This window comes from Platichthys flesus, chromosome 6 (assembly GCF_949316205.1).
Source record: "Platichthys flesus chromosome 6, fPlaFle2.1, whole genome shotgun sequence".
Classification (NCBI taxonomy): Eukaryota; Metazoa; Chordata; class Actinopteri; order Pleuronectiformes; family Pleuronectidae; genus Platichthys; species Platichthys flesus.
In genome coordinates this window covers 13933009-13947326 of record NC_084950.1, presented here as the reverse complement: position 1 = coordinate 13947326, position 14318 = coordinate 13933009, and the positions used below count along the sequence as shown (strand labels likewise).

The window sequence follows — 14318 nt, the reverse complement described above, 5'->3', positions numbered from 1 at the left end:
ATGCAGATAACGTGCACGAGAGTCACGGAGATCTCGCGATATTACGGTTGACGAACCTCGGACTGTGAAGTTACACAACGTGTTTGGTAACGACCACGTATTGAAAACGCTGCGTTGAGTAACACACCTGCACAGTCCTGCACAGAGCAGAGACAGGGTAGTTTTTGCAGGTTCGGATCATCACACACTTTCGTTCTGCACATCTGAAATCATTGGCGGGGTCCATTTCCTGGTTAGGGTAGGTTGTTCGAACCTATGACCTTTCAACTCAGGAAACAGCCTGCTTTTGAATTGTTTGTTATGATCACCGGTTCTCTTTTCCATGCAGTAGTAACATGAGCAATGCAGCACTAAGATGTTTATTTGCTCAGGAAGTTAAATGCTCGACGAGTCGCACGCGCGGTGTTTGTGTTGGTTTTAAATGTGTTGTGTAGTAACGTGAAGTCAGCTGTGTGCACTGAACGTGTCGTGTAGTATATAACGATGAACGTGTTTTGGGTCTCCGCCTGGATGTGTTTTTATGTGTGAAGATTATTCAGTCAGATTATTAGTTGTTTTTAAAAAGAAAATAATTTGAAGTTTGCATTTATAATACGTTGTTGATTTAAAAGAAGAACAAGACTGGCACACAGTAGAGAACAAACTTCCCCCCAGGCCCCAAAAGTCTCATTATGAAACCACATTAACTAGATTCTTATTTAGAGCTCAAGCAAATCACACACTAATAAATATCGGTCTGTCTGAGTTTTGTTTTTCATCAAGGTTCTTTAATTATTTCCTGAAAAATCCAAGAGAATGTTGAAAAATGTCATCTCTGATTTTTAAAGACAGCGATTAAAAGGATCTGTCCCCTGACACACACTACAATTGCATAAATTCTTCCTTGGGTCATGCACCACCCCTCCACAAAATCACATGGAAATTGGTTGCGTAACGTTTGCATAACGTAAGCTCTTTGGCAGAGGTAATTAAATGCGGAAAATTTCAATTTGTATCATGAAAAAGGTCCATCGGTTGTTAAAAGATGTGGCTTTGGATGTGGTTATTTGTAACTTGTTATTCACTCTTGTACTCTTTCCACAGCTTCATCTGTTCCAACAAAATGCCTGAGGGACCGGAGCTCCACCTCGCCAGCCTCTATGTGAACAAAATGTGTAATGGGGTGGTGTTTACTGGAGCGGTCCGAAAATCTGAAGTCAGCAAGAGCCCTGAGGTGCCCTTCACCTGCGAGGCCTACCGCATCACAGCTGCTTCCAGAGGGAAGGAAGTGAAGCTCACACTGACGCCCGTAAAGAGTGAAGGACCCGAACAGGCAGCGCAGACAGAACAGGCCGACCTGCCCATGGATATTGTCTTTCGCTTTGGCATGTCGGGATATTTCCGCTTCACCACAGACGATGAGCTACCCAAACACTCCCACTTGCGTTTTTATTCCAAAGAGACGCCGTGCAGAGTGCTGAGCTTCGTGGATACACGCAGGTTTGGCAGCTGGCAGCCCAATGGGACTTGGCAGCCTGACAGAGGGCCATGCATCATGTTTGAGTACAAAAGCTTCAGGTTGGTCTTCCTGAGAGTGTCACATGTCGCCCCGGTTCAATCAAAGTAGCACTGGGTCACTGACGAGTTCATTTTTCCTGCAGGGAGAATGTTGTGTCTCATCTGTCCGACCGGGCCTTCGATAGGCCCATCTGTGAAACCCTGCTCAATCAGAAGTACTTCAACGGCATCGGGAACTATCTGAGGGCTGAAATCCTATTCAGGTAATTAACATGTAAAACCTGCAGAACTACACAAATGTCCCTCTATTCCGTTCTGTATTAATGATGCACAGCTACAGCTACTGAATGAAAAATGGAGAAAGCAGAGTATAAAATAAATTTCAAGCCAAATGAAAGGGATTGAAATAGTAGAATAAAAGGGGTCAGGAGATTGATAGAAATATACAGGATGCATCTGTATTTAAAAATAAATAAATCTGAAGCATTTTATTCTCAGTCCCAGAGGCATCGGGGAGAGCAAGTTGATGAGCTGCACAGAAAGATAACAGTTGTATTTCCATCACCAAATCTGAGCTGTCCTTGCACAAAAAAAGTAGCATTATAACCTCACCCAGTTACAGTGGTCACATAACATTAGTCTTCACGTGGAACTTCTCTATTGGACAATAGATCCAAACCTTGGCTCGTATCTCCAAAAATATGTTTTTTCCTGATAATCTTTCTCCCAGGAAGTCGGTGTCCTGTCACAGAGATATCATGAAACGTCATCCAGTTGTAATCTGTCTGACTCCCTAACTCAACCTCAGGTCCCACGCATACTGCCGCATTGGGGAGTATGTGGTGAATCCGACTCAAGGCTATGTACTTTCATTATTGGTCAGCAAGCCAGCAACAATTAAGACAAGAATAAACAAACTTAACAAAACAGTTCCTTAAAAAGTTAGTTTAAAACCCCAAATATTCTGTTGACAATCAAATTAGATAAACGGCCGCAGATCTTTGATTTTGAGAAGCTGGAAGCTGGAAGTTGGAAGCTGGGGTTTTGGGACATTTTTGTTTTTGAAGACTCACAATTTATCATGCATCCAATTATCTGTTCCGAAGTATATGTACAACAAATATTAAAAGTTTTAAGCGAATACGGTTCAGGTACAAGAGCAATTCCAATGAGTTCCACACAGTGAGTGGTACAGATTTCCAATCAAGTTGAATCCGCATTTGGAGAAAAGAAAGTTGGATCAGTGCATTTCTTATAATTATTATATCTTATACTCGTTCAAAGGTAAACGAATATATTCCTGAAGATCTACTCATGGGACTAATTTGCAGCTGGATTACATCGCTAGATGTAGCTTGTGGTCAACAAGAGCAAAAACTACATAAATCCGGCAAACGCAACTAGTATTGCACTTAGTAATCACATACCTCCACCAAGGTTAAACGGTCAGTATGAAACCACATTGCAATTCACCAAATTTTTCTCTGAGATTTGTATGGAAATATTGAACACTCTTATTTGGATCTTCCCCAAATTCCAATGGGTGCTTCCCTGACCCGACCACATCCTTCCACTACTGTTATCATGCCGATCAAGGCACACCGTAACGATATTAACAGGATCTTATAAAGGAACCAAAAGGAAAAGTAAAAGGTGCCAACAGACCATTGTCATAAGACATTTACTTCCACAGGATGAGTGTTGTTTTAGTGCTTGTTTATTTGATGGTTAAACACTCAGGGTCAAACTTTCTGAGATTACCTTACTGTTCTGTTTGTGCGAGGTTCTGTTTGTTTTGTTTTTGTTGAAAGTGACCTCCACATGGCACCGGCTCTCCCGCTTTCAAGGCCTGTTTCCTCAGATTCGAAATGAATGGTTTCTTTCACGTCTCAGTTCCGTGCTTCCCGTTGGGAGGCATAATGATTCAGGCACTGTAGACAAAAGAGTCTTGTTGTTTTACAATGGAAGGAGTCTCTAGTTAAGTTTCTCTCTTTCATCGTAGGTTGAACATTCCGCCTTTCGTGCCGGCCAGGACTGTACTGGAAGGCCTTGGGTCAGAAGATTCATGCGAAAGTGGTGACTGTGTGAAAAAGGAGAACAAAAAGGTGAAGGAGCCCACACAATCAGACCCTCACTTGTTATCACTGAACGGCTTTATAAACACTGCCTCTGTTCACATTCCAGAAGAGCCCTGACAGAGCAAAAAAACAGGTGGTGAAAGAGGAGGCGGCGGACCTGCTCAGACTGTGTCACACAGTCCCTCTGGAGGTGGTGAACCAAGGTGGGTTGTACTGTCTGCTCCACTGAAACTCCATTTTAATTCAATAGCCCAAATCTACTAATCACAATTTGGCTCTTGACATCCTCCTTAACCCTTAGTAAGTCTGAGGGAAACTACCAAAAAAACTGTAGAAACCTCAAAGTCCTGTAGATAGATGTTGTGTGTGGCAGAGTCAATCACTACTCTGTTTGCTTTAATCTCCAGTGAAAGGCTTCTCCCTCATGTAGAGATGACTCAGTGTGATTCCTGTGACACCTCTGGTTTTTTGATTTAGGGGGAAAAGGCTATGATCCTGAGAAGGCGGACTACACTGACTTTAAGGCATGGCTGCAGTGTTACTACGTGGAGGGAATGAAATCTATCCGGGACCACAATGGCAGAACGATGTGGTTCAACGTGGGTTTAAGGAGAATTTTTATGTCCTAATCTCTGGAACTATTTAAAGTATCACTGATAATAATTTGTTCTTCATCTCCAGGGCGATCCAGGCCCCATGGCTCCTAAAGGTATGAATCACATTGAAAACACAGAACTGAGCCGTCAGATGAAATTTCTCTGAGAACAAAGCATTGGACTCATCTGACGTCATCTTTTCTGCTCATCGTAGATCCAAAGTCACCCAAGGCAAAGAGGAAAGTGAAGAAGGAAGACGACCATGATTACACACAGAAGAAAAAGGTATCATCAGACCTTTTTTAAATTTTTTTCTTAGCATGTAACAAACTCTACAAACGCTCTTTAACACCCGTTGGATTCACCAGGTGGCCAAGAGTCGCTCTGAAAGCACAACAAAGAAAAAAGTGGTCAAACAGGAAACGGCTGCCAAAACACCAAAGAAAGAAAAAGATGCACGTCCTCAGGAAGCCAGGATAAAGAAGGAAAAAGCACAGAGCGTTAAGGTGAAGCGTGAAGCGACAGAGATGGCACGTAGCAGGAAGAGCAGTCCTGCAGGTGAGTTCTACATAGTCTCTCAGATTGAAGTTGTTTTCCTACTGTGGGAATTTTGAATGTTAATAAAATAGTCCTTCTTGTTGCAGGCGTGCTGAGGCGGAGCTGCAGATCTACCAGACAAAACAGCAAATAAAATGAACGGACGCAGCCTTTTTTTATTTTTTTTTAACATTTTTAATAAAACCATGTTTTTACAAAAGTTCTGCACTGCACATGTTTGTTTTGAACTAAAGCGAATCCATTCATTTTGGCATTTCAGCAACTATGTGTAACCTCCAACAGATGCGCTGCATTCAGCAACTGGTTCCACCTTCAGGAAACCTCTTTATTAGACTAAAGGTCATGAACTTGTTGATTTGACTGATATATTTTCTAAATCCAACGTGCATTTCACTTGGATCGCACTCATGGAGATCAATAAATTATTCCCCAGGAAAACATCAAAAAACCAACAGTACCAATTTGTTGATCTGCATCAAAATTGAATGGGCTCCTCCCTGATTCATTTTGCATATTTTCACAAAGTTTTGTGGAAATCCTTCCAGCAGGTTGTCGTTTAATCTCATTAACAAACAGAAGAAAACGTCACCTCAGTATTCCAAACGGGAACACGCCCCCGAGGATGAATAATCACAGGATGAGGAGAAGTGAAACAATTTGAAAGGGGCTGAAGTTCAGAGCGATCCCTCCTGACGTAATGGCCGCTGGCTGGGTGGGGTCCTGTCTCTCCATGAGGTCACAACTGAAGGGAAGAAGAAAAGGTTTTGCTCTCGGCAGACCACATAAAAAGATTCCAGACAGCATGTATCACTAGAAACCACCACACTCACCGCCAGGCTTCCCTCACTGGAAGGGCGGTGCGGAGCGTTGCCGTCACGCTGCTCCCATGTGACTCAAAGAGTCGGACTACCAATGCCCCCTTCCGGTCCTCGGCCTGTTAAAGGAAATGGAGTGAATAACCTGAAGCAGGCTTAGTGGATTAAGTCACACTGGATCGAGCTCGGCGTTAATTGGATACCTGCTTAACGGTTTCCAGGATGACGGCTTCGGCGCTGACAGAAAAGGCGCTCCACGGTGCAGGGTCGGGGGTGCACTGGATTAACCTCAACGGGAAGTTGAGGTTGTACGCACACTGGATTACAGAGGCATCTTGGAAGGATCCTGTCGAACACACACGTAACAAATGTGTTAAAAACGATAAGACTCTGTTTTAAATTCTATCAAATGTGTAATTTTCTTTTAAAGACCAGTTAGACCTTTGTGTGGCATGATTGCATATGTGAAGCGATGAGTCCCCATGTCAGCGTTGGCGTCTGGGGCCTTCGGGGCTCTCAGTCTAAGACACATACATTCACTGTTAGATGCACTGGTTACAAAACAAACTTGGTATAAGTGAACTTTACTGTTGAATGGATGTTACAGAAACGTTGTGTAGGATCTCACAGGGACAGAGTCATTGTGTTCTTATGGACTGAGTAACCGTATTTGCAGTCGTTCAGCAGCGCAACCCCGAAGTTGTGCTCTGACAAGTCGGCCCACTTATGACCCCAAACCTGGGAAAGAAACCGTGATTAGAATCAGTAAAGACGATGCAAAGCACTATGGGTAATTTCCCCCCTATCTTTATTCAAGAGCAGGACCTATTGAGTGTTAGTTTTGACCCTGATGGGCAGCAGGTGTAATAACAAAGCCGTGGAGGGGGGGGGAGTGCATGAACCCGGTTTAAATTTCCACCCGTACGGGACTCTAAAAGAAGCATAGCTAACGGCCGCAACACAGGCGGGGTTATGAGTGAAAGCTTTACAAAAGTCCTATTCTCCAACTGAAAGGCCAAACTCTAGAGAAACGATAGGAATAACACCAAATACCAGCATTACTTTCAATCTAGCAGCATCACTGACATCTGATACCTGCAGGGATCAATGTGTATTAAAACAACAAGTTTATTTACACCACAGTGCTCTACCTCAAATCTGGCCCAGTCCCATGAGGTGTTTCTGTGTGTGGGTCTCTGCAGGTGGCCAAACTGGATCTCATACGTGGCGTTGGGGCTGTGCACTCGCACTGGGAATTCCACCTTGAGAAACTTGTGTGACTCTGCCCACTTCACCTGAAAGTGCAACGTTGTTTTTGTTTTTTTACACGTTGAGGAATTGGTCTGTAGATTTCTACACATGGTTAATGTTGTAAAACCTCTGTGCTGAATTTGATGTAAGGACACATGGCGTCCATGACGATCGTCTGCGTGATGGTGCTTTTGTCACTGATCCTGAGGGTGAAGCTGACGCTGCCCCGCAGTCCACCTGGGGACGTCACCTGGACGGGCTGCACCACCTCCAACACCGGCTTCCTATAAAGTCACAGTTGTCACATCTATAACACCTGCAAATACACTGATGGGTCTTAATAAGGTGGCGTCAGACAGACGAGAGGGACACCTTGTCTGAAGATGGTAGTCCATTACATCCCAAGCATCCCAGTAGAGGGGGACGTCATCGAACATGACAAACTGGTTCCCATGACAGCTGTCAGAGATGGCTTCTCTAGAACCAACAGAGTGAGACAGATGTTAATAGAATCATATTAATGTTGTTGTAGATACAGATGTTTCATGGGGTTTCACAGAACCTGTTTTCATTGATCAGATACAGCGACGCCAGAGTGCCGTCTGTGTTCACGACCGTCTGTAAGATCCCGTTCTCCAGGACGACAGCTCCGTTGGCCTGGGACGTCACACAGCAGCTCAGTTATTTTAGTGACATCACAACACAGCAAAGTTTATGACATGCTCTCTGTACTTCACACACCTGAACAGTGACAGAGACTGGCGTCACAGGCTCCGTGTTTGTGATGGGAGCTGAACCCACACTGGGAACTGTCACCAGGGCTGCAGCGACAAGGATACAGCATCAGATTTGAAGCTGCACACACAACACAAAAAGGCACCAACACACTGTGAACACTATAGAAAAATCAAACATACCCAGATCCGGTTCACCAGCGCCTTCCTGAGTCTGGATGACTTCCTGACGCTCCCACGACAGAGAGTTGAACACTCCGGCACCGTTTCCTTTGGACGCCAGGGCTCCACATGCCTCACGCAGCAGTGAAGTACAACCACTGCGGATATCTAACACACAATGCGATGTACTGTTAAATTTGGAAAACTACATTTGTATATGCATACGTATAGGGCTTTCCACAAGGATATAGAGTAAATGGTAAATAAGGTGTATTTACTGTATATATCACTTTTCCAGTCCTATCTACCAGTGCAAGTCCCATTCACACACTCATTCATACAGCTATTCTATACGCACTGCCTTTTCTTTTCCACACCATTCATGCACACACAGGGTAATTTGGCGGTATATATATCAGTATCTTGCCCAAGGACACGTAACATGTAACTGCATTATGTACTATGTGGTTCTGATAGTAATGGACAGAAACTGTACCTTCATAATACCTGAGTGCATCCTCCACAACCATCTCTATACAGCTGCCGGGGATCACGTCATGGAACTGGTTTAGAAGAAGCAGCCTGGAAGAAAACAGATCAATGGAGCTACTTTAAGTACAGCAACAACAGAGTGTGTATGTATCCCCATCATGAAACTTTAATGGGTCTGCACCTCCACAGCTTCCGCAGCTTTTCCACCGGATACTTAAATGTGGGCTCCCGACACAGAGCCAGGCAGCTGGCTACCTCCACATCGTGGAGGAGGGTCTCACACTGACGGTTCCCTCGTTTAATCTGGATGAAAAAAACACAAAAAGTGGTATTTGGTGTTGTTACAATGCATAACTCCAGCATTTGTATCTCTTTATTCAGTTTTACACTTCATCTCTATTTCCTGTGAGACGTTGCAACAATGATCATCCTTTTCATCCTTGTTTTCATTTAGATTTTGTGGTGTTTTGTAAATATATTTAAATCCAGCATATTAGATGCCAACAGAATATATTTTCATCTCAATAACATGTGTTTATATGTGCTAAATATATTAAAGAGCGTTATTATGCACTACTGTTGTTATTTTGTCTGTTTTTCTTCTTGGGGCGGCTGTGGTTCAGGGGCTACAACGGGTCATCCTCTAACCAGAAGGCCGGCAGTATGATTCCCGGGTCCTCCACTCTGCGTACAAAACTGTCCTTGGGCCAGACACTGAACCCCAAGTTGCCCCTGACGACTGTGAGCAATGTGTGACAGAGAAAGTGCTGCACAAAGATGCACTGTATGAATATGTAAATGGTAAAGCTGTACTGTGAAGCGCATTGAGTGGTCATCAAGACCAGAAAAGCTGCTCTATAAATACAGTCCATTTACCATTCCTACGTTTTTCCTGTTTCTCAGAGAGAGCCTTTTAGTTTTGTTCTGCAAGTTTGATTTGAATTTGGAAATAAGCACTGTGAACCGATGTGAAATCTACCTGTGCCTCTGTGGTGTAGGTGCCGTTGTGCAGCTCCAGGAAGAGCTCACCGCTCCAGGTACACAGCAGATCTGAGTCAGCGCGAAGCTCAGAGAAAAGCTTGTCGGGAGAAGACGTCTGGACTCTGGGAACCACACAAGAGTTAGAAGTGAGCAATATCCTCCCCGACCACACCATTGTTGTTCATTGTGACTAAATCATGACATTGTAAAGCCCCACCATGGTGACATCAGTAGACATCACTCATATCCTTTTACATTCTGCGTGCTGACACACCCCTTTGAAAGCCCACAGCCCCGAGACACTAAAGAAAAAAACCTTTGAACCATATATAGTGTTTCAGGCTCAGATTCGGCTCGGTCATAGTTGCTGACGAATGTTGAGTGAATGGCCCGGTTTAGACCTGGGATAAACATCCTGGCAACATAATGTGTCATGAATGCGTCTCCTGTGTCAAGCTGCGATCAAATCTCACGTCCTGGCTCTGAATTCAAATAATCAAGAATGTTATTTCTGTTCCCGACCACCAAATTAGGTTACTTTTTCCCTGGAGTTTACAGATGGGTGCGGTGATAATGTTTGAGCGAGCGAGTGGTCCGAGGCAGAGAGAGGTGGAATGCATCTCGTGCAGCTCTGAAGAAAGATTTTTGCCAAAGTATCAAACACTATGTGGTGAATGGGGATCAACGTTGATATCGTGTCGGAAACAAATCAGCGTGTGGACACAAACACGTGTGAGAATATGGATTCGGTTCCGTAGCATGTCAGAGGATGTAAATTGAGTGGGTGGACTTTTGTATGTGGCTCAGGATGGATTGTGCTCATACAGTGAAAGAAAGTGTGTCCAGGTCCATCTCAGACCACCTCCCAAAGAGGTGCGTTCAGGACACGTACGGGTGCGTCCACACCTGTACCCTGTCTCTCCTGCTAGATGTCACTACCAGGTGTGAACTCTGTGTCTGCGTGAGAGGCGGCACTGACTTTGGAAGCCCGTCTGTGTCCCGGACCCGGTTCAGTCTGTCCAGCATCAGCTGTGTGGGTCCGCCCCCGCCGTCACCGAAACCAAACAGCATCGCACTGTGGTTGGCCCTGCCCTTGTCTTTGTTATTCTTCATTGTTTTCACAAGCTGTGGGAGGATAATAGAAACAGGATTGCAAATATTGTCTTCCCAGACTCAGCCTTCACCCTGTTATGTGTGTCAACAAACCAGACCCACTTCTTCGATCTTGCCCTTCATTTCGTATGAATTTCCTGGTGGGAAGTGTGTTAAAACCTTGGACCCATCAAGGCCTTCCCAGAAGAATGTGTTGTGCTGTGGGAAAACAAATCAAAACAGAAAGTAAGAACTTTGTATCCTTTTATCCTAAATTTAAGCGTGTGGTGCCGACAGTACTTACAGGAAAAGTGTTGACCAGGTTCCAGCTCAGCTTCTGTGTCAAAAAGTTGGAAATGCCAAATCCCTGCATAATTTGAGGAAGCTGGGCGGAGTAGCCAAATGTGTCCGGTAGCCAGAACTAAAGAGTAACGAGAACAGAGTCTTATGTTTAGGTCAGGAATAAAAACAAAGGTAAACTCAGGATGTTAGATGAATCGTCCACACCTCTTTACAGTGGATCCCAAACTCCTGGTTGAAAAAGCGCTGGCCCTCCAGGAACTGTCTGACCATGGACTCACCTGAGGGCAGATTTCCATCCTGATGTGCAGACGGTAATAAAAAGGAATTGAATGACAGCAGGCCGTAGAATACAGCCACATTATAACACATGTGTGATTTATGTTTCTGAGCAAGTCTTACCATCTCCACCCACGTTCCTCCAACTGGAATGAACTGGCCTTTCTTCACAAAATGCTGGATCTGGGAGAAGAGTCCTGGGTACCAGCTCTTCACCCACTGGAACTGCTGAGCCTGCACAAAAAGTTACGAAAAAAACTGAATAAGAGTGCTGAAATTTATAGAACATTTTACAGGTCATATAAAGCTACAATAGTGTGGAAGTACCTGAGAGCAAGTGAACACAAAGTCGGGGTTCGTCTCCATCAAACGGATCACAGTCACCCAGCTTCTGCCACATTTACGGATGGTCTCTTCATAGGGCCACAGCCAGGCTATGGATGAAAGTCATAAAGATGAGAGTTCATTCTATGCTGTTTCTTTGATAATACATGGTTTTCTTTATTTATCATTTAACATAACAGCGCACAGTCCTAGCATTATAAGATAACAGCATATAATCTGCAAAAGTAAGATTTAAATCAGTAAATACCTTCAAGAATTTTAGAATAAATATCAAGAATACAAATCTGCCTGATCTGTCAGTGACCCAGAGCCACAGAGTTTATTCACAGGATACCGAGCTCAACAGTCCCTCATTTAAATTCACTATATCTGTTTTTTTAACTTTTAATATTTCTAATTTATTTATTCTCATAACAATCAGTCTTAAAAACCAGGCTGATTTTTCTCATCAGGCTCCATGAATTATTCTCACAGAAATCCACAGATATGTTGAAATATGCTCTGTCTCATATCTCTAAAATTCCTGGATCTATCCCCTGATTGGGATCCACACCAACATTTCATGGGTTCTCTCAGGACCCAGGCACACATCCTTCCACCAAGTTCTGTTTTGATGTGTCCAGTAGTTTTGTGGACTCCTGCCAACTAACAGACAGACAAACCAACAAGCGGAGGTCAAAAATGGAGACCTGAGTCTATGTGGCAGTGACCCATCGCATGGACGATGTGCTGGCTTTCTCCGTTCCGCTGACTGAAGAACTTCTGAGCCAGACTGTGTGTTCTGGGGAAAGTGCTGGGATCGGAGGGGACACACAGGTTGACCATCTCATTCACAGTGAACAGGGCCTGGTAGCCTCGCTGCTCGCCCTCCCCTAGTTCCTGCAGAGGAAGGGTCAAGAATTCACAGGAAGTTATGTTTGGCTGAATTTAATTCCATTCTCCTTGCCTGTCGTGCACTGTTTTGAGTCGTGCAGTACCTTCACAATGTCAATAAGCATCTCAAAGTCAGTCAGCAGCTCCCTGACGTCACGGTTAAAGATCACCAGCTCAGCTCTCTGCACAGAAAACTTCCTGTTCGGGTCTGGAGCTGCAATCATGGAGCCCTTACCAGCTCCGAAAAGCCCGTTACAGGCCATCTCTACATAAAGGGACACGCTAGGGAAAAGGAAAACTTTCAGGTAAGAGGAGTCCAAACATTCAATAAGACCCGTTGGTTACAGAAGCAGCACTGAACTCATCTTTTACTTCACTGACCTGTGCGGTTCTTCATCTTTCAGACAAGCAGAGAGGATGTAACTCGTCTTTTCACCCTCTTTGGTCAAGCCCTGCAAGATCATACAGCACGTTTACACATCGGCATTTCATCGACACATCGGCGTAGCAGAGACGACTTTAATCTGATCTCATGTAAATTTAGCTGCTACTACATCACCTGCACTGGCTGCCCATCTCTCCACACCATTGCTTCCCCATCACTTTCCCACAGGAGGTGAACCTCTCTCCCTCTCCACGACTCAGGGATGTTCAGGGTCAACTTGAACCAGCAGGTCCACCACCTAGAACAAGCAACACCCTTGGATTAGCGCCAAAAATCAGAGGGATTAAAAGATGTGAGGGTGATAAAGTGATTTGCGCTATCTCTCACGTTGGTCCAAAGGTGTCGCCCACTCGATAAGGTCCAAAGTTCTGCTGGGAGGCTTCTGTGAATGTGATCCGTTTAGCAGACAGGGAGGAGGCGAGAGATTCCAGTGGACAGGAGTCTCCATAGAGTCTGCAGGAAATAAACAGAATCACAAAGCAATTACAGATCTAATTCATGCAGTAGGGGAACCGGGGGGCACTTTAGATTGCCCCCTAAAGTGCCCCTGTCCTTTCAGTAGACCTCAAAATAGACTAATTTATAAACAACGCTAACGATTAACATGACAATTTATGACAATCTTTTATTTTCTAACCTTCTTTGGAGAACACAATGTGCTTGAGCTGTAGCTATGGAGCTCACAGTGGAAAGGGAATGACTTCAATGTGCACCTCACTATGTCAGGAGCTGTGCATGGATGCTTATTGGCCCTTCAGTATAAAAGTGGCCCCAGATTTAGAAAAATCCTACATCCGCCCCCTGAATTCATGAATGAATGATCTCAATACCACTCAATAGGCTTCAGAGGATCTCTAACGTCTTAAAATCTCATTAATGTATCGATTCATGTTGTTTTGAACCGAACTAGTCTTGCAGCTGAGCAACTAACTAACTGATGTACTATTTTGTCTCTTTCAACTTATTCATAAATTTGCATGCAGATGCATCCTTTTTATTTCTTCTATCTGCACTTTTCAATCTTTAATGTAGCTTGTAAATTCTTGCTGCTTCATTGGAATGAAGCAGCAAGTATGAGGAGGTCAGTGTTGATTTAGCATTTGTTCTGATGTTTCCTTTTCTCGCAGGCTGGTGTCCTGCCGGTGCTGATCTGCACAGACACGAGCTGCGAGACATGCAGCTGGGATTTTCCCGATATGCACGCGTTTGTCTTTAAGCAACTCTCTGCAGAAGCGTGCACCGGTGGAGACAGACACACGTCTGTGGTTGCGTCTTACCGTCCTCTCAGATTACAGTCGGTGAAATAAATGTCCGAGACGAACTTCTCTGCTCTCTCCAGGAGGGTGCGCCGGTTCTTCAGCACGGGCTGGTGATACATCTCCGAACCGACACACTCACACACCTGCGGGTTTAAACTACAAGCGGGATCCCGTAGCCTGCTGATTGACACCTCGCCTCTCCTGACCGGAAGTGAGGAAGTGAAACACTCGCTGCACTAAAAACAACCAGGCGCTAGATGGCAGCACTGTTAAGCATCTGACTGCAACCACTGCAACGTTCATTCAATCACAGCCAGAACAGCTGAGAGCGCCCCTAGTGGAGATATATCGGCTTTAAAATAAGATGATATAATACTTTATTACTCTCACAAGGGGGAAGTTCGCAGTATTAGAGCAACAAGACTCAGAAGAGGCAGTACGTTATAAGCAACATGCATTACTCAAGTGTAAAAAAAAGTATAGAAAATATGAATGGGATTAAACTAATATATACAGTGTAAAGACAGGAAAGATATGTGTAGTGTGAGAATATGTACAGTG

At 44.3% G+C, this 14318-nt stretch overlaps 2 protein-coding genes across 3 annotated transcripts; one reads left to right on the top strand and one right to left on the bottom strand.

The window, feature by feature from the left end:
* The first annotated feature begins 57 nt into the window (after positions 1-57).
* Positions 58-4928, top strand: neil1 (nei-like DNA glycosylase 1). Of its 2 annotated transcripts, none has more exons than XM_062390813.1 (10): positions 58-238; positions 1084-1557; positions 1641-1760; positions 3500-3602; positions 3685-3778; positions 4053-4174; positions 4257-4284; positions 4386-4456; positions 4540-4729; positions 4816-4928. In XM_062390813.1, exons 2-10 carry the CDS (start codon positions 1103-1105, stop codon positions 4860-4862), a joined length of 1230 nt encoding a protein of 409 aa, XP_062246797.1. In that variant the 5' UTR covers positions 58-238; positions 1084-1102; the 3' UTR covers positions 4863-4928. The 2 variants fall into 2 exon arrangements, with proteins under 2 accessions (XP_062246797.1, XP_062246796.1); XM_062390812.1 differs by having other exon boundaries at positions 60-238; positions 3682-3778.
* A 262-nt stretch (positions 4929-5190) lies between these two features.
* On the bottom strand, positions 5191-13953 carry man2c1 (mannosidase, alpha, class 2C, member 1). The gene is made up of 26 exons (XM_062390811.1): positions 13776-13953; positions 12826-12951; positions 12613-12736; positions 12435-12505; positions 12158-12335; positions 11870-12059; positions 11163-11269; positions 10959-11069; positions 10764-10856; positions 10561-10677; positions 10380-10475; positions 10144-10289; positions 9163-9286; positions 8365-8486; positions 8188-8273; positions 7713-7859; positions 7537-7616; positions 7358-7452; positions 7168-7272; positions 6923-7079; positions 6696-6839; positions 6173-6282; positions 5986-6065; positions 5748-5890; positions 5560-5663; positions 5191-5471 (listed from the first exon to the last, which is right to left on the bottom strand). The coding sequence occupies exons 1-26, from the start codon at positions 13874-13876 to the stop codon at positions 5360-5362; spliced, it is 3069 nt and encodes a 1022-aa protein (XP_062246795.1). The 5' UTR covers positions 13877-13953; the 3' UTR covers positions 5191-5359.
* Between the last annotated feature and the right edge of the window lie 365 nt (positions 13954-14318).